The 25,222-nt window shown below is 39.5% G+C and overlaps 1 protein-coding gene across 2 annotated transcripts in view; it reads right to left on the reverse strand.

Moving 5' to 3' along the window:
- F13a1 (coagulation factor XIII A chain) overlaps positions 1–25,222 on the reverse strand; it is a 164,971-nt gene that overhangs the window by 91,320 nt on the left and 48,429 nt on the right. For both annotated transcript variants that reach the window (XM_048799747.1, XM_015493980.2), the window contains exons 4-6: positions 22,036–22,287; positions 3,899–4,017; positions 913–1,020 (exon numbers count right to left, since the gene is read on the reverse strand). In XM_048799747.1, the coding sequence (XP_048655704.1) occupies positions 913–1,020; positions 3,899–4,017; positions 22,036–22,287 (479 nt within the window). The remainder of the gene's footprint in view (positions 1–912; positions 1,021–3,898; positions 4,018–22,035; positions 22,288–25,222) is intronic.

Raw genomic sequence — 25,222 nt, forward strand, 5'->3', positions numbered from 1 at the left:
CAGGACATTGCTAAGAATAAATTCTCAGTCTTTGTATGAAATAGAGCCTGTTTTAAGATTTTTTTCAGGAATATTATGCTCCTGAACCAAATGTGATACATATTTTTTCCACCAAGACCTATGTGCTGGCGTATGAGTACCCAGGGTCCCATTTAATCTGCTTCTAACCCTGGCTCCAAGCTTCCCACTCATGGGTATTCTTTTTCCTTTTCAGCCATCCCACTGCAGGATCTCTGCATCCTCAAAGACATCTCACAATATCCTACAAAGAGTAGATGAAATGTAGAACCTGGCTAGACTTGGAGTTAATAAACCTGGATTCTAGTGGAAGCTTTGTTTTTAACAAACTGACATCACCGTGCTTCCTTAAAATGGCATGGGAGTACCTATTGCACCTACCTTATTAGATGACTGGGCAGAACTGATACCCACTTCACAAGCAATAAAGCTCTCTGGTGAGATATCACAGCTATAGAGGCTAGAATTCTATAGAGCTATTTATTGTTTACTCTTAACACCAGTGTAAATGTGGAGAAAATCTGGGTCTTGTACATCTTTGTGCTCCTTGATGTTTGATTGATGGACCATTTGATTAGTCATTGATGTATTTTTTTAAGTCAGTTTTTAGTTGCCAGGCAAGAGGTTCTTAAGGATAACTGCAAAACAGTATGATATCCATCAGCATTTGTCTGAAGCCCAAGAAACATACAGTATTGAGATAAATTTTTTGTTTTACAGCACATGACAAGCTCAGAGAATTCAAGAGCTATGCAGGGTGTCATAAGTCAGAGTGTCACAAATAAAAGTCTATTAAGTGTGAGTTGCTATTTCAACAGCTTTTAATGAACCAACATCTATGCTGAGGCAAGTGGTGCACATGGTAGTTTTCAGCCATCAATAGACGTTGCTTACCATTGCAGATCCAACCCGGCTGACTTTGATGGGATTCCCTCTACCAGAAAGATCCATTTGTGCTCTGTCCATCATGTACAAACAAGCATCGAGGATGCCATCTTCAAACTATTTTGGGGGGGAAAATGAGAAGCTACTTAATAACCACTCTTAAAACAAGATAGTTTCTGTATTCTGGAGACTCTGGAGGCTAAGGCAGGAGGATTGCAAGTTTGAGGCCAGCCTCAGCTTTGTATGTAGTGAGGCTCTAAGTAACTTAGCAAGACCCTGTCTTAAAAATAAAAAAAAATAAAAAAGGGCTAGGAATGTGACTCAGTGGTTAAGCACCCCCAGGTTCAATCTCTGATATATAAAAAAAAGTCTCTACAGAAAATAAAATAAAATAAAATCACAACTTAGTGCCTAAAAAAATGTGTATTTTTTACACAGTGATCTCCCAGAATGTTTAGTATGAACTGCTAAAGTGGAAGAAAGAAGTTCTTTATAAAAATTTTTTTCAGTGACGTACAGAGGAACATCAAAGGATGCTAGAAATACAAAAGAACTACTAGAGAGCAGATGTGTCCAAGGATCATGAGCTGACTCGAAATTCTTTGAAAAATTGTACAAGTTAATTTAAAAGATCTATCCAAGATATGACTGCAGGTGAAGGAAGGACTGATTGACAGAGTCACTCGGAAGTCTTTTGACCTTGGAAGTAACATGAGTTCTTGTGTGTCTTGAAAATAAATGGCTCCTAGGTGTGTCACTGAAAGGTACCTCAGGCCCACTTAGCTTACACCCCCAATAGAAGGAGGCTGCACATAGCAACTGTTCTCAAGGTACCCCTTTGATGATCTCAGGGCCAAGGGAGTTTCACTTAGATAATATCTTAGGCTTAGAGCAGGTAGATACCATTATCGTGGGCAGAGCCCACGAGCCAATTCAGCTTCCTTAGAAGGAATGCTGGCCACAGGGACACCAGCATTGTCTTCGAGAGGAATAAAGGCCAAATATTAATAAGCTGGCCAGATAGGGAGTCTCTGCCTACACTGTAGGACACGGCGAGAGGAGACTACTTTAAATACAGGAACCTTGCATGTCACCGACCTGAGTACTGGTGACAGAGACCACCATCTTTCTGGCTAATTACCAACTCCTTCTGTACTGAATCTGGTTAGAATATCAACTCTGGGGATACCTCAAACTGATGCACTGGGTGCAGTAAATCTGTATTTCCACCAGTTTTTCAGATATATAAATAAATAAATAACTCATTATTCTGGTTCTCGTAAGCCACACATCTCCGTTGTGTTTGTGAACATGCTGGCGGCTCTTGAGTTAAAGAAATTTACAGAGTTCACTATTCCCTGAGTCTCTGCAAGCAACGGGTATGGCTTAATTTTTTGGCTGAAAGACTTAAACTAATGGTCTCTTTTGAATGCTGGTAGCCATAGGACCTGAGATCAAGGGTGCCTACCTGAAGGCATGCTGACCAGGAGTACCCTGACCCTGACTCCTTATTTTCCTTTCTACTTATCTTGATAACTTTCCCCCCATTAGCTATCTGAAGAGAGTCAAGTTAGGGCCATAAATGGTCTCACAAGTGAGTTAGTTTTTGTGAGAACAGGTTATAAAGCAAGCCCACGCCATGTGCTTGGGCCCTTCTGTACATGGCTAGTTCTTTTTGTTTCTCCATCATGTTGTGATACAGCCTAGGGGGACCTTCCAGAGGATGAACAGATGGAGCTTTCCAACCTGGGACTCTCAGCTTCCAAAACCATGAGCTAAATAGATTTTTTTTCCTTTATAAAGTCTCAGCCTCAGGTATTCTGTTATAGCAACAGAAAACAGACTAAGACATCACTTAAGGCTAGAAAATGGGGATCTAAGATAAAGGCACTGGACAACAGACAGTAGTCAAAGGCGATGTCTCTGAGGAAGGAGAAGGCTTTTAACTGGGGAGCCAGGAAAGAATCTAAAAACAAGGCAAGCAAACATAAATCATAGCTTGGCAGGATATCAGAAACATAGGTGGGCAAGCCTGAACACTAGATATGGCATTCTCAGGAGTTAGGGTGAAGCTTGTCACAAAGCTGGCTGGTGGCAATGAGTTCATGACATGAGTCCCAGTGGTCAGCCTGGGGCTAAGGGTGAAAGACATATGGAAATCCCACATGGAGGTCAAAGCAAGGCACCAGAAGTTATGAATGTATCACGTGACTTGTTGTAATCAGATACTCAGAAAAATAATGCATAGTTCCAGTCATCTCAGCCAGGAAACTCTAAGAAATTATACATTCACCTTTTCTTGTAGTGCTAACAACAACAACAAAAAGCATTTTGAATCATAGACCAGGCATTCATGTATGGAAATGTAGCAAAATATTATTCATCTGCACCATTGTTAAAGACACCAAATTGAAAGTTTGAATTCTTGAATATCTTAAGGAAATACCATTTGCTATTTTATATCTAGACAGTAACTTGAGGTTGCAGCTGATAACATGTGTCTATGTAAAAGTCCAATGGCCCTTCCTTGATAAAAATGCTAATACTCTTTTTAATTAGTGGCATCTCAGACTAATAATTTTTTAAGTTTTTAGTCAGACACACACCTTGCAGTGTTCTTTGCATTGTTATCAAAACACCTTTTTTAAAAAAATATAAGAAAATGAGGTTTTCAATCCATTCTAGGTTGACTTAATGAGATTTCATTATACTGAGATGCCAAAGTATTTCTCAATTGGAGCCATGACATCCACAGAATCTCTGCTCTCTGTAACATTTTTCATCAGAGGAAGATATGTGGTTTCAGCTGATAAATTATGCAGTTGTCTTTATAAGTCTCTACTCCAATGCCTTCTGTCTTGGAGTCTTAGATCCTGAAAAGCAGGAAATTGTACCTGTCTAATATCGATGTATGGCACCCTGCAGTAATGTATGTGACAAAAAAAATATATTAACTAAAAATGCCCTTGACAATGACAAATTTTAAGTGGCTCACCTGACCATAGCTCCAGCTTCTACTCTTGATGTCATTGAAGTCTCCATAAAAAATGACCCCGATGTCATTCAGGACATATTCTTCTCTTTCTTTCTCATTGTCCAGATATACAGCATCCTCTGCATCAGCAATTGAACACAAGGACCATTACCAAACCAGACTGCTTTCAAATACTTTCAAGTTGATTTTGTTACCAAACTGCAATGTAATCTACCTAATGAAGAAAAATGCCTATTGTTTCACTAAGCACATCTCATTTCCCAATATTTTTAGCCATAGTGAAAATAATCAGTAGCAGAGATCAGTCTGGAGATGGTGACATTTGTCAGCAAAATGCTGACAAACTCTCTCTCTCTCTCTCTCTCTCTCTCTCTCTCTCTCTCTCTCAGTAGGTTCCAAGCAGCACAATTAAATTGACAAGTCTCATTAAACATTTTAGGATTCTGGTGCATCAGTAGTTTCAGAAGCAGAATTCTATTATGCAGATACCAATCTATAAGGCAGATCAGAAAAGAATTTCCAACCTATTAGCATCAATAGAAAGCTAGCTGAATGGAAGGAGATTTTAAAAAACAACAAATATGGGACACATCAGAAGACAGCAGTCTTGATTGACATGCTTGGTTTGTGGTCCATGAGGTTGGAGGCGGAGGGAGGCCATAAGTGGTCTCCTTTTCATAAAAAATCCTTGTGGATGTGTTGGTAGGTGTGTGTGCCCTGGTCAGCTTAGTTCAGGTCATGGCCTTTTCTTCCTGGTGGGTATTGTCACAGGAAGGCCTTGTTCCCCACCTACCTACTTAGTCATTAGTGTGGTACTTATTCCCAGGCCTGGTGTGTATATAGTCAAGCGTCTTTAACAAAGGTATGACTGTGTGGGTATAAATCATACTCAGGTACATTTGCATATTTGGAAAGAGTCCACCTTGGCTCTGACTGCAGGAGTGATTTGTTATACTGATCTGACTTAGCTAATCTGCTAGCTCTATTACCTTTTGGGGGTTCTGTCCTCCTGATTTGCATATATATATATATATGGTGGTTCACACACCTTGGGCTGCACATTAGAACCATCTGGGGAGATTTAAATATTCTTGATTCCCCAGACTGAACTTTAGATTAAACAGATCAGAATGTCTGGAGTGGGATGAGATCGAGGGCATGAGGATTTTATCATTTTGTTTTTTAACTCCCAAGTGATTTTCATGAGGCCAAATTGAACAGAATGCTCTAGACCCCCAAGGTTCAAGGAATGGTCAAAAGACCAGAAGCAGCATTGTCTGGAGCTTGTGAGAAATGCAGAATCTCAGGCCCCTCACAGCCCCACTGAGGCAGAATCTGTCTGTGAGCAAGCTCCCCAGCACCTTGTGCACAGTGAGGTCTGAGAAGCTCTGCTAAGTCCAACGGACTTTGACTCCCATTCTGGGCTGTACTGAGGTTAACACCTTATCCTTGGGTATTTCCTTGTCTTTTCTACTCTCCTGCACCTTCTTGTAACTTCTTCCTGTTCTGTCTCTTGCTACCTATGCCTGGTTTTTTTTAAGTGTGCACACATACACACACCACATACAGTGGACCCTTCATCTCCTTGGTTTCTGAATCTGCAGATTCAACCAATCATAGATTGAAAGTATCTGGAAAGAAATTGTGTCTGTACTGAACATGCATACTTTTTTTCTCTTGTCATGATTCCTTAAACAATACAACTATTTACAGAGCACTTATTTTGTATGAGGCACTATGAGTAATCTAGAGATGATTTAAAGTATGCTGGGAGGGGTGTGCTTAGGACCTATGCAAATACTACACCATTTAATATAAGGACTTGTGTATTCATGAATTTTGTTTTCCTGGGGAAGATACCTGCAACCCATCTCCTGCAGATCCCAGAGATAACTGTAAATTTTACTGTCCAATAAATTGCACACATTTAAGGCATACAATTTCACAATCGAGTTAATAAACACATCCATCACCCCCAAAGTTTCCTCTTGCCTTTCTCTCTCCCCACCCTACCCTCATCCCAGCACTAGGGAATCATTAATCGTATTTCTGTCTCTGTAAACTTCCTAGAATTTTATATAAATATAATCACACAGTATGGACTTTTTTCCCGATTTTTTTCATTACTTTGAGATCCAACCATGTTTTTGTGTGTATTGATAGTTCATTCCTCCCAAAGCTGTTTTTTATCTTTCCAGAAGATTCCAGAGTTATATAACCAGCGTGTCCCATCCGCCATTCAGTTCTTTAAAGTGTAAAATATGCTGCCTGGAAACAGCTAGCCTGGTGGTGATCCAGAGGCAGAAAGCCACTAATGGCAATCTCTGTCTAGGCTGAGGACCCCAAACCTGAAACTATGGCTTCACTTCCAAATACATCTGGCCAGAGACAATGTACAGAAGTGACTACTGACACAGAGAGTCTAAGGTCAATATCTCTAAGTACATGCATGAAAGAACACTTTTATTTTTAAAAGAAAATAGCGTGAGAGTATATCTAAGGGCATTGAACTTTTATATGCACATAGCTAACCAGATGGAATTGAACACCCAGAGAATGAAAGGTTCCTTGTGAATTTTTTTTTAGCATTTTTATTCTTTCATTGTAGTGGTTTAACTGTTGTGACTATCACAAAATAGTCAGCCAAATGGGTTTAAAATGCTTGTTGTGGCAACAGAATCCCTCTTAGGTCCCATGAGGTCTGCAAGTACCATTTTGAAATGTTTTGAAGGATGATGTTAGGTTTCCCTTAATATGAGATGTTCAAGAGCTTGTCCTATGTTAGAATGTACTATAAAGCTACTATACTTTAACCAATTCATATAAAATGGATAAATAGATCAAAATAAATGTCCCAGAAATAGATGTGACTATATACACATATCTTTGTATGACTCTAATATGCAATAAAGGAAATATCAAAGAGAATGGCTAGAGTATTCATTAAATTCACTTGGGAAAATTGGCTGTTAGAGAACAGCACATTTTATGTACATTAAAATAAATTGCAAATCTGAATTCGAAAAGTGAAAGCATAGGAAACCTAAAATAAAATAAATGTGAATATTTGACCATTGACATGAGAAAGTTTTACCCAAATGAAAGTAATAAAAAAAAATCACAAAGGAAACCATCAATGCATTTTATTTAGTGTAAACGTAAAACTTATGAATTTCAGATTAAGTAAAATGTAAAGAATATCACAAAATAGGGAACTATTTGCAGTTCTAGCACATGTTAGTAAATTTTCCTTATGTGTAAAGAATTTCATATTGATAAGATAATCATACACTGTATAAAAGAATGTATATAAAGGATAGCCCATTCACAGAAGAGGAAATGTGAGAGGGAAATAAACATACAAAAAAGTTCAACTAAGTACAAACACAAGAACTGCAAGCTAGTAAAACAATAAAATAAATATTTTATGTATAGGTATATATTTTTATAATATGTATAAATATATGTATGTAAAGAGGGCAGGATTTAAACTAATAATACTCAACACCAGATAAAGTGTGTGGAATTGACAATCTGTTGTCAGCGTTGTTATTGGCACAATACTTTGAAAAGCAACTCAGAAATCATGTCATTAGTTCGAAATTACCATAGTCTTTGGTCTAGAGTTTGAATCTGTCGATCAAATGGAAATAAGTCAGAGATGCATCAAACAGATATTGAGAGAGTTTGTTTGCCAGAGTAGTACTGAAAGTGAAGAAAATGAGGAAAAATTCTGAAAAGACTACAAATTTTTCCACAAAGTGGAATAACAATAAAGCCCTTGAAATATACTTTGGAAGAACATTAAATAATGCTTCAAGCTGCATATGTAACCAAGAGGAAGTTATATGACAAACACAAATCATATATGTTCAATTATGTAAAGAAAAAGAGAAAGAAAAACCCCTAGAGATCGTTTGGTCAAAATAACTGATGCATGAATCGCTCTCCATCATCACTGCAGTCTGGAGGTATGTGCTAGCCAGCTTTCTGTTAACTGGACAGAATGGCTGAGGTGATAGCTCATAAGGAGGAAAGGTTTATTTGGGCTCATGGAGGTTCTGGTCCATGGTCGGCTGGCTCCATTGTTTTTGGGCCTGTGAAAGTGCCTTACATCATGGTGGGGGTACGTGGGGAGAAGAAGCTGCTCACCTGATAGCAACCAGGAAGCAAAAAAGAAATGCAGGAAAGGGCTGGGATCCCAATATCTCTTTCAAGGACATGCCCACCACTGGGTCTCACTCCTAAAGTTCCATCAACTCCCAACAGTGCCATAGGCTGGGGACATCTCTCAACTCATAGGTACCTGGGCTCCTTAAGAGAATCACTCACTATAGGTTTACAGGCCTGGGTCAGGAAATATGAGAGCCTCTCCCGAAACATTTCTTCCTGACATAAGACAAGGAAGGGATTCCAGGGTCATGATAAAGGAGTCAGAACCCAACTTAAAGAAACTCTTACTTGCAAAGGATGGAAAAATTCCCATATCCAAAATAATAGTCACTGCAAAGGATTAGAACATGTTAAGCATTTCACCATTTTAATATTTGTAATCACTTAAAAATGCATTGGCAAGTGATGGGAGGGGAGGGGAGGGGAGGGGAAGGGGGGATAGGAAGGGCAGAAGAATAAAATAGACACTCGTATTGCTGTATTATATACATGTCTGTATAACCAATGTGATTCTGCAACCTGTACACTCAGAAAAATGAGAAATTATACCCCATTTGATTCAAATGTATGATATGTCAAGATCATTGTATTGTCATGTGCAACTAATTAAAAAAAAAGAAAAGAAAAAATAAATAAAAATGCATTGGTCACCTTTGTAGAGTGCTAGGAACCGACTCTTCATTAGAAAACCGAAAATCGGAGAGGGCATATGAATTTTACCCAAGGTGACCAAGAATGGATGCTAATAAATTCGCAGAAGGAATGGTAGTTAGAATGTCACCATTTCACAATTTCTAATAAAATAACAAACTGAAACCATCCGTCAAAAAGAGAACTTCACAATGGTAAAATGAGACTCATAAAACCTGACCCTATGGATAAATCCGGACATATATGTCTCTTGATTGGGAAGTGCCTGGGAAGCCTATAGTGTCACTTATGAAGAAGTCTTGCTCTCCCCACCTCCCAAATATTTGATGCTGAATCTGATCTGGTCTCTAGATCTCACTGCTTAGCCAAAAATGCCACAGGGGTTAGACAGACATATTTCATGATGCCAGCAGACAAGAATCAGCAAAATTCAGAATAGGTGCAGTTGTACATGAGACATGGCCCAGTTTCAGTGAGTTCATGGTGTATGTGGTGGGGGTTGGGGTGGGCAGATGAAGAAGGCTGCTCTAGAAGAAAGGATTTAAGAGACCTAGCAACCAGGTTTAATTTATAGGCCTTGATTTGAACGAAGAAACTGTAAAAAGTTATTCATTACACACGGGAGAAATCTGATTAAGAACTGGTCATTAAATAATACTAAAGAACGCTTGTTGATTTTATTAGCTGTAATAATTGTACAGTAGCGCATCACTGAATGCAGGGGATGCATTCTAAGAGATGCCTCATTAGCCAATTTCATTATGTGCAAGCATCATAAAGTGCATGTACACAAACTAAGATGGCCAAGATGTCAGTATATGGTACAATCTTGAGTGACCACTGTTGTACATGTGATTTGTCATTGATCAAAATGTCATAGTGTGTGCATGACAGTGTAAGTATGTGTGTACAGACATATCATAAATGCATGTACAGGTGTAATATATGCACACTTACATAATATTCATGGTCATGCAAACATACACGTAACTACATACATACACAAATGTATATTTTCAAAAAGATATGTGATAAAATACTTAGGGGTAAAGTAACATGAGGACTTGGATTTGCTTGAAAATACTAAAACAAAGTTAAAGGGAAAAGGATAGACAAAGCAAATGTGGTAAAATCCTAATAATTGCTGATTCTGGGAGATCTATAAATAAGTACACATTCTACTGTTTTTCTACTTTTGAGTTTGTTTGGAAATTTTTTGTAATAAATACAAATTTTGCCAAAGAGCATAATCAGAGTAAATGAAAACATCCAAAAAGTTTCTAATTGGGTGAAGATTCAATATTACAAACATATAAATTCTACCCAGATTAGTCTACATGGTCAATGTAAACCCACTTTACATTGGCACTCTGAGTGTTTTAGAACTCTGCATTTTAATTCAAAAGTTTATCTGAAGGAAACAATGTGGAAAAATATTTAAAAAGTAAAATGGTAAAAAATGAAGAAAATCTGGGGACTTGCCTAGTGGTAAATTGGGCTTTTGGCCCTGATTTATACATTTCTATATTTATGGCCTTTGCCATGTAACTAGCAGTTCTCCCCCCTTGGTTTGGGCTTACGATGGCTAATGTGGCATTAGTAGAAGTGATAAGTGCAGGGGTTGCATGTACTTGCTAGCTGAGCAGGTGTTTTTACAATCTGCTGTCACCATGAGAAAAACATACCCTGGCAAGCCCTGTGGTCCAAGGATGGTGGTCACCTCTGTAGGTGTGCAGAGAGAAGAGGTAGAGTCTCTCATCTGAATGAAGCAGAGTCAACAGTCAAGCTGTCCTGAGTAGCTCAACTCGAGGTTCCCCAAATAAATGCTTATCACTGTACACTGATTTTCTGGGTTTTTTTTCAAATTGAGTATTAAGGTGACATGTCCCAGAGAAGAAGAGGTTCAGAAACATAGCCTCAATAAATATATGAAAAGATATTCACTACACTAATAATTATGGATCTACTCACTAAAATAGCTACAAAATAACCATGATTTCTCACCCTGTTGGCAAATATCAAAACAAATGGTAACACCTAATACCAATGAGAGTGTGAAGAAATGGATACTTTATATATTGTGATCCTATTCTAAAGTAGTAAAGACTTTTAAAAGGGCAATTTGGCAGTATCTATGCAAATTTAAAATGTGAATTCCCTTTGACCAAGCAATGGTATTTCTAACTATCTACTTTATTGAAGCACATTTGTAGGAAATGCCTATAATACTCAATAGAGCAGGGCATGCTATGGTGAAAATGGCTGTAAATGAATGCTTGTAAATAAAGTCTAAATCACTGAAAATCTTGTTTTCAATACAGGGCTAAATCAGTTATTATACAACCATCCTGAGCAGTCATTCAAAATAATATGTATGTATTAATATAAAGAAAACTTTCCAAGACATATTGTATGAGAAATCACAGAGCAACAAGAATAACCAAATCCCATTTGCAGTTAAAAATCCAAACACTACAGGTGTATATATGAACACAGATATGTGACATTGTAGCAAGGTATCTGGAACTTGGGTACAAAGTTGGTTTTTCCTTGGAATTCTCTAGGATTGGAATGTTGGTAAAAGTGGAAATTTCAACTTTACCATATATCTGTCCACATGTGTATATATTTGAAAAGGATAATGTATTTAATTGTCCATTTAAAATGAAAACCATTCAAGAATACACTAAATAGATGGAAATACAACAAAATGCTTATAGGTGGTGCTATACTTGGGATCTTACATGTCCCCCTAAGGCCCATGTGTTAAAGGGTTGGTCCCCCGCATGGTGCTATCGGGAAAAGGGTGGGAACTTTAAGACATGGGGCCTGGTGGAAGGAAGTTAGGTCACAAGGGTGTGCCCTTGAAGGGGACATTGGGTCCTCAGCCTTTTCCTGTCTCTCTGCTTCTTGACCACCATGAGGTAAACAGTTTTCTCTACCATGGGCTCCCACCATGATATACGGTGCCACCACAGGTCCAAAGCAACAGGGCCCAGGAACCGTGGACTAAAATCTCTAAAATTGATCCAAATAGACCTTTTTTTTTTTCTTTTCAAAGTGATGATCTTAGGTATTTTTTTTAATAGTAATTGAAAGCTGACTGAAACAGTCGGTGCCTCTGAGTTCTTTTTTATGCTTTCATTGTTTCTAATTACTCTTTTATTATTAGAAAGTGTTATTTTAGAAAGTTATTTTAGAAATGCGTTTGCATTTAAGTGAATCAATCTTTTAATAAGAGGTTAACAAGTCCAACTCTTATGGATTCATTTTTCTTGAAAAGCACTAGGGCTATGCTCTTTTTTTTTAACGAATTTGCTTATAAATATCATCGTATCATCATAACTTTTCCTCCCTCCTTAAGTCTCCCTGGACTTTCTTCAGCACAGGCCAAATTAAACCTTATTCTCTTAGTGTCAGAAGGATGTTGAGGGTAATTCTCATCCTACTGCATGGAGATGGTTGTTTAATCATTATTTATCAAACAAGCTTGTAGCTGGTCTTCACTGTGTGCTAGGAACTTCTGACATGCTGTATAGAAATAAATGACCTCACTTGTGATGTGATGTTCCTATGAGAAGAGTATTATTTTATCCCCACTTTATAGATGAGGGGACTGGGGCAGAGATGAGTTGAGAGACTTTCTTAAGGCCATACTGCTAGTGAGAGGTGAAGCCAGGATTTGATGGTTAGCTGGAACCAGTTTACTGTGTCCCTAGCACCCAGCACAATGGTAGCAACAGTAGCAGGTACATGGTAGGAAACCAGCAAATGTTTGCTACCAGAATGAGAGATGGAGATGGTGTCAGGTGCTTAGAGATGGAGAGAGAAGTCCAAGAAAATGAAGGATTTACTTTTGGGCTTTGGGTTATTATTGATGGGAAGTCATAAATTTGCAAAGTATGAATAGGAAGAGGTGTGTGGTTCCATGCTCAGCCACCCCTTTCCTTCCAGCAGCTGAATTAAATCTTAGCTCAAACCGAGCAGGCATAATCATGAATCCTCAACGAGGCAAGGAAGCCAAATGGGAAGCCTCAATTTTAATTTTAAATTTATGTATGATTTTAAAATAAGATTGAAGGTGGAAAGCAGTGCTTTCCTTCCCCTGTTTTTATTCAGATCTGTCACTTTAAAATATAGTTGTCCAGAGCCAGGTGAAAAAAAATTTTTTGTGTGTGTACATCACTATGGAAACTCCAAAAAATAAAAAAGTCCCTGAGTTTGAAAGGCTAATAAAAATAGGAAAACGTTGGCCTCTGGAGATTTTGGTGTTGGCTTTTTTGGAGTTGTTTTTGTTTGTTTTAAAATTCTGGGTTGGTTTCAGGTTAGGTCGTTGCTCCAAGGACAACTGGTTTCCCACTTAGTAAAGTGGAGGATTCCACTAATAGGAAAACACACTAACAACTGAACGTTCTAGAAACCCAACAGTTTGGTCTACTCATGGTAGGTGTGTGTAGGTGCGTGCATGTGTGTGTGTGTGTGTTTGCTTGTGCACAAGTGTGGGGGGGTCTGGGAACTTCACTTCTCAAACACTTGAGTGGAGAATTTTGGATTAATAATCACAGAACGGAAGTGGAATCACCATGGACCATGACGAATTTTGGTTTCTAAGTAACATTTGGCAAACGACCATCATCACCACAACAAAATTCAAGAGGAAAACAGATTACACAGGGCTCCATCAGAGGGGACACAGGGTCTCCATCCACTTTCCCAGAGCAACCCTTCCACCAGAGCAGACCTTCAAAGTGCCTTGTAAATAACCCCCATTCCAGGGTGACGAACAATTTGCACGAGGCAAGTAGTAAAGAATGATGATCTCATTTATTTTACTGCTCCTCTGGTGGGAATAGTGGGGTAGTTAAAAGAAAGAAAGGACGAAAGAAAGAAAAAGAAAACTGTGAGCTGCAAAATTTTAGGACTGACTCCTAAGGCTGATTTCAGGCACCCTTGGAAATGACCAGTGGCTTCCCCACCTAGAGAAATAAGAATTTGTAACAAACACGTGAAGATGAATGTTGAGCCTATTGATTTTAGTATCTGTAGGGCCTCTTTGGGAGAAGGCGGGCAGTTCATCATGGCCTGGGCTGAGAAATTCCTTTTGCTATTTACATGCTCTTTGAAAGTTAAAGCAAGCCCTGTTTCTGACATCATTAGACTCACCCCTGGCAAACAAGAGCTCTGGGATCAACCTGTGGTGCCAGGGAGGCCATCACGAGGGGCATTTCTGAGAGACTGGCAGCTTACGTCAGCGTTGGGTTCTGTCTGCAATCTTTCACAAGGAATAATGGTTTGGCCTCTTTGAAGGCCAACTGTGGTGTCTTCTAGTGAAGTGGGGAGGGGATGGGGCATCTCTTGGACTTGCCTCCCCTTTGTGTAAAAGCCAGGTATCACCAAAGGAAGAGGGGAGACCTATGCTGGGAGCCTGGAATCACTCCTGGAGGGAGTGGTTTCATCTGCAGAGCAAATGTGACTCCAGGCTGATGTCACCATCTCCATGGAAATCGGAAGGGGTGGCAACTTCCAGCAGGCTGTGAGTGTTTCAGGCACATCAGGAATAACTTCCTGTCTGCCAGGGATGGGAAACACTGGGGCCCATTAAGAAATGGCATTTCCAGAGTCTAATTGCTTTTTGTTCTGGAAGATTCCAAAGCCACCACTTTCCTGACATGGGGATACTCCAGAGCCCTTGCCTTTGTCCCCAATCAGCTCCAGGGTGTGATGAGTCCACAAATCACAGGCAAGCGGTTCCCCAGCAGCTGAGCACCCCTGCATGCCTTGCAAGCATGTTGCGTGATGTGATAGAGTGTGCCAGACGGAGAAGTTTCTTCGAGGGGTGCTCATTTGGCAGTTTTGCTGGTTAAGGACTTTTTAGTTTAGATATCTTCAGAAGACAGACTATTATTCATAAAGCAATTCTACAAAGAAAATGTCAGAACTTCTTTACTTAGCACATATTCTCTAAGGGAGCCTGTGCCCTTGCTGGCATGCTTTAATTTCTTTTCTTTTTTTTCAGAGGAAAATTTTTTTTTTTTTTTTGATCTTATAGCTATCAACCTGGTTTTCATTTGTTTCTATTTATTTATTTATTTTTAAGGGCAGGGCTTTCCAACATGGACAGATCCTCATAGAATTTGCTCAACTAGCCCTATGCTTCTTATTTCTTTTTCCTGCGCAAGGCCAGATAGCAATGCCTTTTGTTTAAAAACTAAAAGAGCTTGCTCTGATGGAGTCGGGATACCCAAGTTTATGTACCAGTTTCCTACTTTTCTGTGTGACCTTGAGAAGTTTATGTGACATTACTGAGCCTGATTTCTTTCTTGAAATATGAGCCCACTAATCCACTCCTGGCCTCTTGTAGTGGTGGTTATCAATCCAGTTCTGCAAACATTCATTATGCACCAACTCCATGCTACACATTGTACAAGGCTGAATGAGATAAGGGTTGTGTTTCCCAATACACACAAGCTAGAAGACAAACTATGAGCATGCTTTGAAGAGTATAAAAACTTCCACATAGAATGGTAAGCCACATGAATTAGTAGATGAAGGTGATTCTGCATCAGACCCTTCCAACCCTCCTTCTTCCAGAAGCATCTTATAAAAAGCTTTGTACTTTGATCCAGGGAGTCACATATATGTCTCTTGTAAAGAATATTTACTGTGAGCTCTCTGGAGTCCCTTTAGATGATTACAGTGCCACACTGGATGACACTCACTTGGTAGACAGGAGATGAATGAGCCTCTAAGTGACTCAGCATTCCCTTCTTTTCCATAGAAGATGATATGTTTCAAGACCCTCAGTGGATGCCTGAAACCTTGGATAGCATCCAACCCCCATCCCCACACTATGTTTTCTTTTTCCTGTGTGTCCTGCAGCATTACCACATAGTACCAGAGTTAGCCTGTCTTTCCATGCTTTATGCCCTGTTACCTCCTTTGCATCATTATTCTTTGTACTTTGGGACCATTATTAAGTAAAATAAAGGTTACTTTAACACAAGCACTACAATACAATGACAGTATATTGATAACTGAGGTACTACTAAGTAATTAAAGGTGGGTAACATATATAGTGTGGATACTCTGCACAAAGTAATGATTCATGATGTCCAGGGCAGCATGGAACTGGTTAGTGTGGAATTTCATCACACTGCCCATAATGGCATGAAACTTAAAACTTATGGAATTGTTTATTTCTGAAATATTCCATCTAGTACTTTTGGACCACAGTTGACCTTGAGAAACTGAAACCTCAGCATTCAAAACTATGGATAAGAGGAGACTACTGTTTAAATCATTTTATTAAACAGAATTCTTGAATAAATAAAGGATTAAAAGTTTTACATAAGCTGTTTTGAAAATTTATTAAAGTTCAGTTAAATAACTGTTTGGTTATTATTGTTCACATGCTTTGTTCTAGAGGCTGGGGAAGGTACACCAATTGTTTTTTCCCTGCTCACCAACTAGGTCAGAGGCCCCTGTTTTATGTTCTTGTTATGTCCTGACTTATTTTAGTACCTTTTACAATTGTAATTAGATTTTTATGTAGCTCACTTGTAAAATCCTTGTTAGCAGCTCTATTAGGGTAAAAATTGTGCCTGTCTTTTTCACTGCCATATCCCTAATGCTATATTAAGCTTTGACTCTTAATATTTGTGAATGAATAAGGAATACTGTTGTGCTTTGCATGGATAATTGTGCTGTCAGGGCCATGGGAGAGACACACCATCAATATTTGGATTGATGGATGAGTGACCCCAGTTTGAGGGTATGAATGCTGGTCTGGGCTCAAGGGGCGCCATCAGAGGTCATTCTTCCTCTGAGAATACAAGTCCTGGCAAATTATTCTGTCCTGGAGTCTAATAGACCATATATAATTACAAATCAAAGAGCCTAAGGATGAATTTAATAACAAAATGCTATCTGATCATATTTCTTTAATGTCTGTTAAAAGCATTCAAGATATTGGAAACTTATTTACATTTTTTCACATTGAACAAAATTGATTTCTTTGTTTAAAAGAAAATGTAAACATGACCCTGAATTAAACCAGTTAGAAACACTAGATGCTAACTGGATGTTAGATGCTAACAGAGAAATCTACCTACACATCACCTACAAATATACTCCCCCAAACACGCCATATGTTTTTGACTCTTTTTCAAGATGGCAAGGACTGAGATTTGCCACTAATGTGTGAAGGACAGGGTATGGGGAACACAAAATGTATGAACTTGGAACTACTGAATCAAATGCAGCACATATTTGTTGAACATCTAGTGTGTGCCAGGGACTGTGTTAAATACTAGGAATAAAAAGTTGAAGGAGGTAAATGATGGGGAATGAAGTGGAGGGAACAAGTTGCAAGAGAAGGAAGACCCCACAAAGATAACTGATACCCAACCAAACATAACCGAGGACCCCTCTAGAGAGCTAGACAAAGCCACCAGAAATCCACACCCTGCAGAACTCACTCTAGCAGTAATTCCAGACTAGCAAACGGAAACACTTGACATTTAAAGGGTGAAACACATTCAATAATTCAGAGTTCCCACATGGTCAGAAGAACAAAATGAATTCACAATAAACACCCAACTCACTCCTGCTGCCTTTGTGGCCCCCTCATAGAATGCACCCAAAGCCTGGTTAGCACTATTAACTTAAAGACTATGCGATAATTGTCCCTGCATCCGCTCTGTCCTCACCAGGGTGGTATTGCTATTGATCTCCATTAATGATTTAGTGATTAAGGAGGACAAATTGCCTGCAAAGCAGGCTGAAGGGCCCCAAGGAATGAGCTGAACATTCTCTAAGTGCTGTATGTGCTGGTGTGACTTTCAACCCAGTGTCCGCTGCCACTTGGACCTCACCAGCATCTTGCTCCTCCTGACTCTCTGTTGACAACTTCTGAGAACTGTTCCCCTTTCTTCTTTATATGTTCCACTTGGGCAAAGGCCCTACTCCTCCTTCAAACCACTTTCCAGCTACGCAATGGGGCCCTTGTTATGCATTAGTATACACAAGCAGAAAACATGGTGATTCCTGGGCAGTTGTGTGTTTGGCTGTGTTAGTGGGGATCATCATATAGTCCTTCTCTTTTGGGTTATGCCTTGGGTGCTAGGCTGGAAATGCACACAGACAGTGAAATAAGATGAATTCTTTCTCTCACTTCATAAGTATTCCTTGAGAGATATCAGTGTATATTAAGATAAGGAGATAAAAAGTTTCCTTCTTAAACTGGACTTTTTCTGGAGGGAATTGTCTAAAAGTGTGAAGTCCCCAAAAACATGATTATTGATGGAATCCAAACAAGAATATTTAAAAATGAGCCCTTTTGCATTACTCCTGGGAGAGAATCAGAAAGGAGTCTGGAGAATAAGGAACATCATCAATAGGGGGAGAGAGAAGAGGTGGTAAGGTTGAGAGAGATCAGGATTAGGTTGGAGAAGAGGTATTGGATTTTAAGAAGAGTAAATTGTAGTGTCCTGTGTTTTGTCATTATTATTTTGTGATTACTATGTAAACCAACAGTTCTCTAAGTGGGGTTCTAGTAGCCTGAGGAAACTGGTTGGAAATGCAAATTCACAGGCCTGTCCCCTGACCTATTCAATCTAAGTGTGCTGCAAAGGAATCTGTCTTAGCAAATCCTACAGGTGATATGGATGTCCTTTAGCTTTGAGAACCACTGAGAAAATCCTTCCAGTTCTTACAATTATGTCCAACTGCAGTTAAGGTCTAGACATTCGTGGGTATTTTGTGTGATGGTTTGATTGTTGCCAATGACATTGATATTGAAGAAGGGTTGAGTATCTTATTTGGGGTCAACAGTGGGGTGAAAGAATTCCTAGAGACAGAGATAGCCCCAGAGACAGATATAACCCAGGAATTGGCAGAAATATTTAGACTTCCACAGGCCAAGGAATGAATGGGATTGTGTCTATTTTCCCCTGTGTTCTGGAGAGCAGGGAGGCCACCTGTTGTGCTTCTGTAATAAGCTCATCTTCTACTCTGTCTTCTCCATCAAGCCTCCTGAGCTTCCTCTTTGCAGCTTGTTCTCAACAAACGACTTTGCTCTACCCATCGCTGAGAGAAAGAGAATCACAAGCTCCCTCCACTGAATCTAGAGAATCTTTACCCTCTCCTCCTGTGCCCCTTCCTTAAGGAAGGGTGGAGGGGCCACCTCTTCACCCATTCCTGAATGCCATGCATGCCAAGAACTCACTTTTGAAAGCCTTGCTTTTCAACCTTGACCTCAACCATCACCAGAAGAGTTTTTGAAAAGCCCAGAAGCCCAGGCTGTGCCCCAGACCAACTGTCATTATGTCAGCATGGGGCAGGAGGACTGAGGCAGAGGAGGTCTTAAAGCTCCCCAGGTGATACCAACTTGCAGGCTATGAGCCACTGTTCCCCTCTGGGCAGTGAACTCCACCACCATAAAATCACACACTCTCTCTCTCCTGTCTTTAAAACATTCTTCTTTGACCTTCATCTCAACACGGAGGCTGTGCAGAAGGCCTTCTTGAAGGAGGTGGTGATGCCCGCCATCACTACTTTCTCACTTCCATTTATTCTGCAATCCATGCCCATCTCCCTGGTGTCTGTCCCCTGGCTTCAGTAAAATGGCCCTTTCAAGATTGCCGGTATGCCCATATTTCCACAAAATATGACCACCTTCTTTTCTTATTCAATTCAACCCAACAGCCTCATTTGACATTTAATCACGGTCTTCTTCAATCAGTCCATGTATCTGTTCTGTGGTCTTTGGATATTCTTGTATCCCACTGACTGCTCCTTCTCAACCTCCTTTGCTGACTTCTCTGTCTTGACTCTAATTGCCTAAATACCGAGTCAGTTTTGGGTTACACTTGACCTTGATGGTGCCCGTGTTTACACGACTAGCTCAGCCATCTCCTTTGAGTTCTACATTTGCTTATTCATGTCCCTTATTGGCATCTTCACCTGTACGTCCCATAGATGTCACCAAAGTTAACATTTTCCAACAATCTCTTAGTTCCATGCCTGCTTTTCCTCCAGTCTTTCTACTCTGAAAATGGCACTATCGTCAAATCAGTTGGCCAAACCAGACATCTAAAGTTATTATCAACTCATCTGTCTTTACCTTTCATCTTTAATTCCTCTGTAATTTCTATTCTAAGTCCAAAAGGGACTTCTCACCTCCATGGCCATCACTGTAGTCCAGTCTATCAATAGACCACATTGGTCTTGGACCACAGCTTCCAGATTGGTCTCTTTAATAGAAGTCTCACCTTCCTCCAATTCTTTCTCTGCACAGACATATCAAGGGAGGTCCTTCCACTGTATACAGCATCTTTACTTCTGGGTCTATGCAACTTTCTGAGCAGAAACTTTCTGGAAGCTGATGACCATGGAGATGATTAAAGGTCAAGGTCAAGGCAGGTTTTTTTTTTTTTTTTTCAATCAGGGATTGAACCTAGGGAAAATACAATTTTCTTGGAAAAGGTTGCTTCTTACATACTCCTCCACCTCAGTCTCTTCTCATCTTTGCCAATTCCTCTCCTGGACTCCTGAATGCTGGTGTTTCCAAGGGCTTGATACCATCTCTCAGTTCTTCCTTTATCTATGTTTCCTTGCTAGATGCAGATAACTCCCCAATACACTGTCTGTTTCTTCTCCCCAGATTCACATAATTCGACTGCCCATCTGTGTCATTAGCACCAATCATTTGCAAAATGCTTTGTACTTGGTTCCTGTCATTAATAAAAATAGAAATTCACCTTTGAACTTCACATGGTCCAGTTAATATATGTAGTTAGTATCAACTTTGAATATCAGTCTTATAGATAGACTGGAGTGCTGGGTAGCAGATGAGGAGGGTGGGTGAACAGGGGGAATAGGATTAGCTCAATGCCATCTTCTAACACTACCAGACCAGCTCATTCAAAGGTCAGTAGCATTGGATTTATGTTCTACATGAGTAGAAAACATTTTTGTCCACTAATCTATACCTAATTCAGATGAACTCTGATACAAATGAAGCTTTCTTAAACAAGGAGAATATCATGCTTAGTGAAATAAGCCAATCCCCCAAAACCAAAGGCTGAATGTTCTGATATGTGGAAGCTAAACCTAGAACAAGGGAAGTTGCAGAAGGGGATAATAGAAGTCCATTGGATTAGACAGAGGGGAACTAAGGGAAGAGAGGTGGGAGGGTAATAGGATGGACAGTAGAATGAATCAGACATAACTTTCCCAGCCTTGTATTTGAATACACGACCAGGGTTATTCCACATTATGTAGAACCACAAGAATGGGATCCTAATTAGAATAAGTTATGCTCCATGTATGCATATTTGCCAAAATACATTCTATTGTCATTTATATCTTAAAGGAACAAATAAAATTATTTTTTTCTAAAAAAATCAACAATAATATTACTTCTTTTTGGAAAATATTGGAGCCCGATGCATATAAGGTAGGATGATATAAATAGTCTCCTGCTCTCAGTTTTTATGCTTCATTTCCTTGTTGCTGAAGATTTAAAGGTAGACCCTCCCCTTCACGTGGCATTTGCCTCTGTCAGCTCCACAGGAAGCGTGGGAACAGCGGGGGAGGCACGGGAGGGCAGAGATGGGGTAGGGGAGAGTATCCTGGGTGTGACATGGTTTTTAAATTGAATTGATAGAGAACTTGCTGAATTTGACTGAGTTTATTTGAATGTAACTAGGTTAAGCTTCTGCAGTAGATAGAAAGGAAGAATCAAAATAGCATTAGAGACCGAGTAGAAGTGTATTAAAATACAACTATGTGTTTGTACCTACAAGGTACAGATTTGCAAAATGTGTACCCACCAGGCATCTAAACAAGTTTGTGTGATCGTCTAGGCTTTCTGTTGTTGAATTAGGGAGATGAAGAAGTTAATTCCACTATGGACATGGTTGACTTTCATTCTGTGTTTTGAAGACAAAGTCATGGATTCTTCCAGTTTTGAAAGTCAAGTTGAATAAGCCATTGAGTTTACAGAAATAGCATACAGCAGCCTTGTATGTTGTATCATCAACATGTAGTTCCACAACTAACTCGCAACATTAAGCAATCTTCAATTAATTCTTAGAATAAATGTGTTAGCAGCAATACCTTTCCATATACAGCTTTAATTCTCACAAACACGGAGAACAAATTTAGTATCTTTCTCTTTTAATCATGAACAACAGTGTATGTAGGAAAGGGCCACATCCTCTAGAATAATCCTACTAAGTCTCCAAAGACGATGTATTGGAAATAGGTGACTTTTTTTTTTTTAATGAGAAAAAGAAACCTTTGCCCCTTACCTTCACACCAAGGATTGAAGAGAATATACGTGTCTGTCTCCGGGTTTCGGCGAGTTCGGAGTATGCCATAGGGGGTCCAGATAGCCACGTACATGCGGAATTTACCCACGATGCACTCGGGGGAGGACAGGATGGACAGCCGGACAGACCTGTCCTCGTTCATGATGACCTTGGCCCCCCACTTTCCCTTCTGCAGCTCTGGCACGACGGGCACTGGGATGTACGTCCCCTTGTTCTCCTGAGGGTAGCGACCTGTGAGAAGGAGCAGAAGGACCTGTGTGAGTGTGGAGCAGAGTTCACAAACCATTTTTGTTCTCACTCTGGGGTCCAAAGGGGGAAATACTCCATTAGGGCTTGAAATCCTAAAGCTTGGGCTTGAATTTCATTTTTTCTATCAACAAGCTTGGAGCTGGGGACCTACAAGAAACTGAGGCTTGTGATCAAGTTAGAAAGATTTCAGACCAAGTTGCTCAGAGTCAGAGGAATGAGTCTATTGAAGGGTCAGGCAAAGGGAAATGGACCTTCTCAAGTGAGAGACTGGGTCCTCTTGGAGAGGAGAGGGACAATGTGCCTGTCTTACACTCCAGTTTTATTGGGGATCCCAAAGAAGTTTCCAGAGAGTCTTGCCCAAGTCCACCTCTTGACTTTTGACTGACAGCAAGATGACATCAGACTTTCAAGTCCCACTGCCATGGCAATTCTGTGTCACCTTGGCCCATGCCGACCAGTTCTATTTGGATTCTTAACCATACATTCTTACAGATTTTATGATTAGGAAGAGCTATCCTGATCTCTCAGAGTTGCAGGATCTGGTCATGAAAGTCTCCTGTGTTCCTCCCCTCGACATTATCTTGGACCTGGATTTCTCCTGAAGTTAACAGGTAGTTTGCTGAGGAATGTGACATATCCTGTCCACTTAGGCAGGGCTGCAGGTAAATTGCTTCTTGGAAAAGAAAGCATGTGGGGATCAGCCCAGTGAGCCCATTTTATAGAATTCTTCTCTTAACCTTGTATTCTCCCCCATCCTCATCTGTCTGACCCCTAACAATAATAGTTTTCTTAATTTCTTTGAAGTTCAGATTTATTTTATTTACAAAAGGACAAAAAGACTTAAAGAGACTCCTTTTGGTGTCTTAGTCAATTTTTTGTTGCTTAATAATACAATACCACAGACTAGCTCACTTATAAAGAAAAGAGGTTTAGTGTGGCTCACTGTTCTGGTTTAAGGTCAAGGGCCTTCTAACTGGCAGAGACCTGAGACAGCTCAGAAACCATGTGGTGAGACACAAACCCTTCATGTGTCCTGGTCTCTCTTTCCCTTCTTATAAAGTCACCAGTATTCCATCATGGGGACCTCAACCTTCATGATCTTCTCTAATCCTAATTCCTACCCGGAGGCCCCACCTCTAAGCACGTAGTCAGATTAGGTTTCCACCCTTTAATATCTCACAATGGGGATTAAATTTTACCTGAGTTTTGGAGGGGAAGGGGTCAAATTCTACTCAAACTATCACAGTGGTCAGAGAGTGAATTCAAACTAGCTGTAGAAACACCAATTTGGATGCAAAATCAAAAGTTATAGGGGACTTTGGGATTATCAGTTCCCTAAAATTTTACCTTCTAAAAAGTTGCAATTGTCTATTAGATAGACGTACTATTAATACACAATTCTACTTTGGGGGCTCATAAAGCAAATTACTTTTGTTGATTCTGAGTACAATTTCTTTGATATGATATTTCCTATAATAGGAATATGCTGGTAGGGCATCCATATATAATCATCTTTACACTTATTTTTATATACTGGTTTCCAATCCCATTAATGATTTAGGCTTACGTCATGGGCAATGGTTAAGATTTCAGACTTCTGGTAAATGACCTGGGTTTCAATCTTGGCTTGACTACATCTTACCCTTGCAACTTCTGGAAAATTAATTGACCATTATAAACCCCCACTTTCTTCTCTTTGTGTTCATCAGTAAATAAGGACAATAATACTACCCATCCCATAGAAAGGCAAAATAATAGAACAATGTGAATGCTTTGCATATAATTTCTCAAACACAACAAGCACTTGTTATTTCAATAAAAGATTAAGTATCAGGTCATTTCACCATATTTCCAGGCTCATCATGTTTTATATATAAGCTATCTCAAGGTAAATGTTATTTTTCTTTATTACCACCATTTTGGGATTCTTTTTTTCATGGTCTTAATCTTTTTTTTTTAAAGAAAGGCTTTAAAAAATTTATTTTAGTTGTCAATGGACCTCTATTTTATTTATTTATACATGGTACTGAGAGTACTAGGCAAGTGCCCTATGACTGTGCCCTATGACTGTGCTACAACCCAGCCCTCGTGGTCTTAATCTTAAAGCTAAATTTTATCAGTAGTTTTCTGAACTGTGTCTACAAAGTCAACCTAACAGCATTATTTGACTCATTAACTTATGGTTTCATTTACAGTCTAATTTGCAGGAATGATCAAATCCATTTGCTACTTTAAACTGCAGCAAATCTTTCATTAATACACCTTTTCAAAATATAATAGATTCATTCCCCTTGAAAAGAGATACAAATAAGATAAGTCTGCAAATTATTTTGGTTGTAAGCAGAAACTTCAAGAGCAAAACTTACTCACTTCAATAGTGCTACATAAAACCTACAAAGCATTCCACAAATAAATAACATTTCATTTTAGTCTCTTTCATTATGGAGGTCTTTAAAAGATCCTTTGATAGGCATATTGTCACAGGGAAAGCATTCTTAGGAAGACGTGGTCCTCTAAGTTACTACAGTGCAATTCTATAAGCCTGCTTCATTTTAATGAAAATAATGATTTATACAGTGCAAACCAGGGAGAAACATGATAACCCCAGTGCTTTGCTATGTGTTAGGGGTATCGGTTAATCACCATTCAGAATGAATATCATATATACCCATCATAAATCTGATGAAGACTTAATCATGATTTTTTGCCACGGTGCCACAGGGGCCAAGTAGGGCTCTTGGGGATAAATAGGACTCAGCCTCCAGAAGTCCCTGCATAAACCCACAGGCCAGAGCATGTTTATTCCAAGGGCAACTGTGTCCACCCTTTTCCTGTTTAGCCTTTCTCTTTGTGTTTGCTAGACTCAGAGATGTGGTTGATCTTTTCCCCCAGAGAGCTTGTAGCTCTCTGGAGCCTC

This window comes from Marmota marmota, unplaced genomic scaffold (assembly GCF_001458135.2).
Source record: "Marmota marmota marmota unplaced genomic scaffold, marMar, whole genome shotgun sequence".
NCBI classification, from domain to species: domain Eukaryota; kingdom Metazoa; phylum Chordata; class Mammalia; order Rodentia; family Sciuridae; genus Marmota; species Marmota marmota.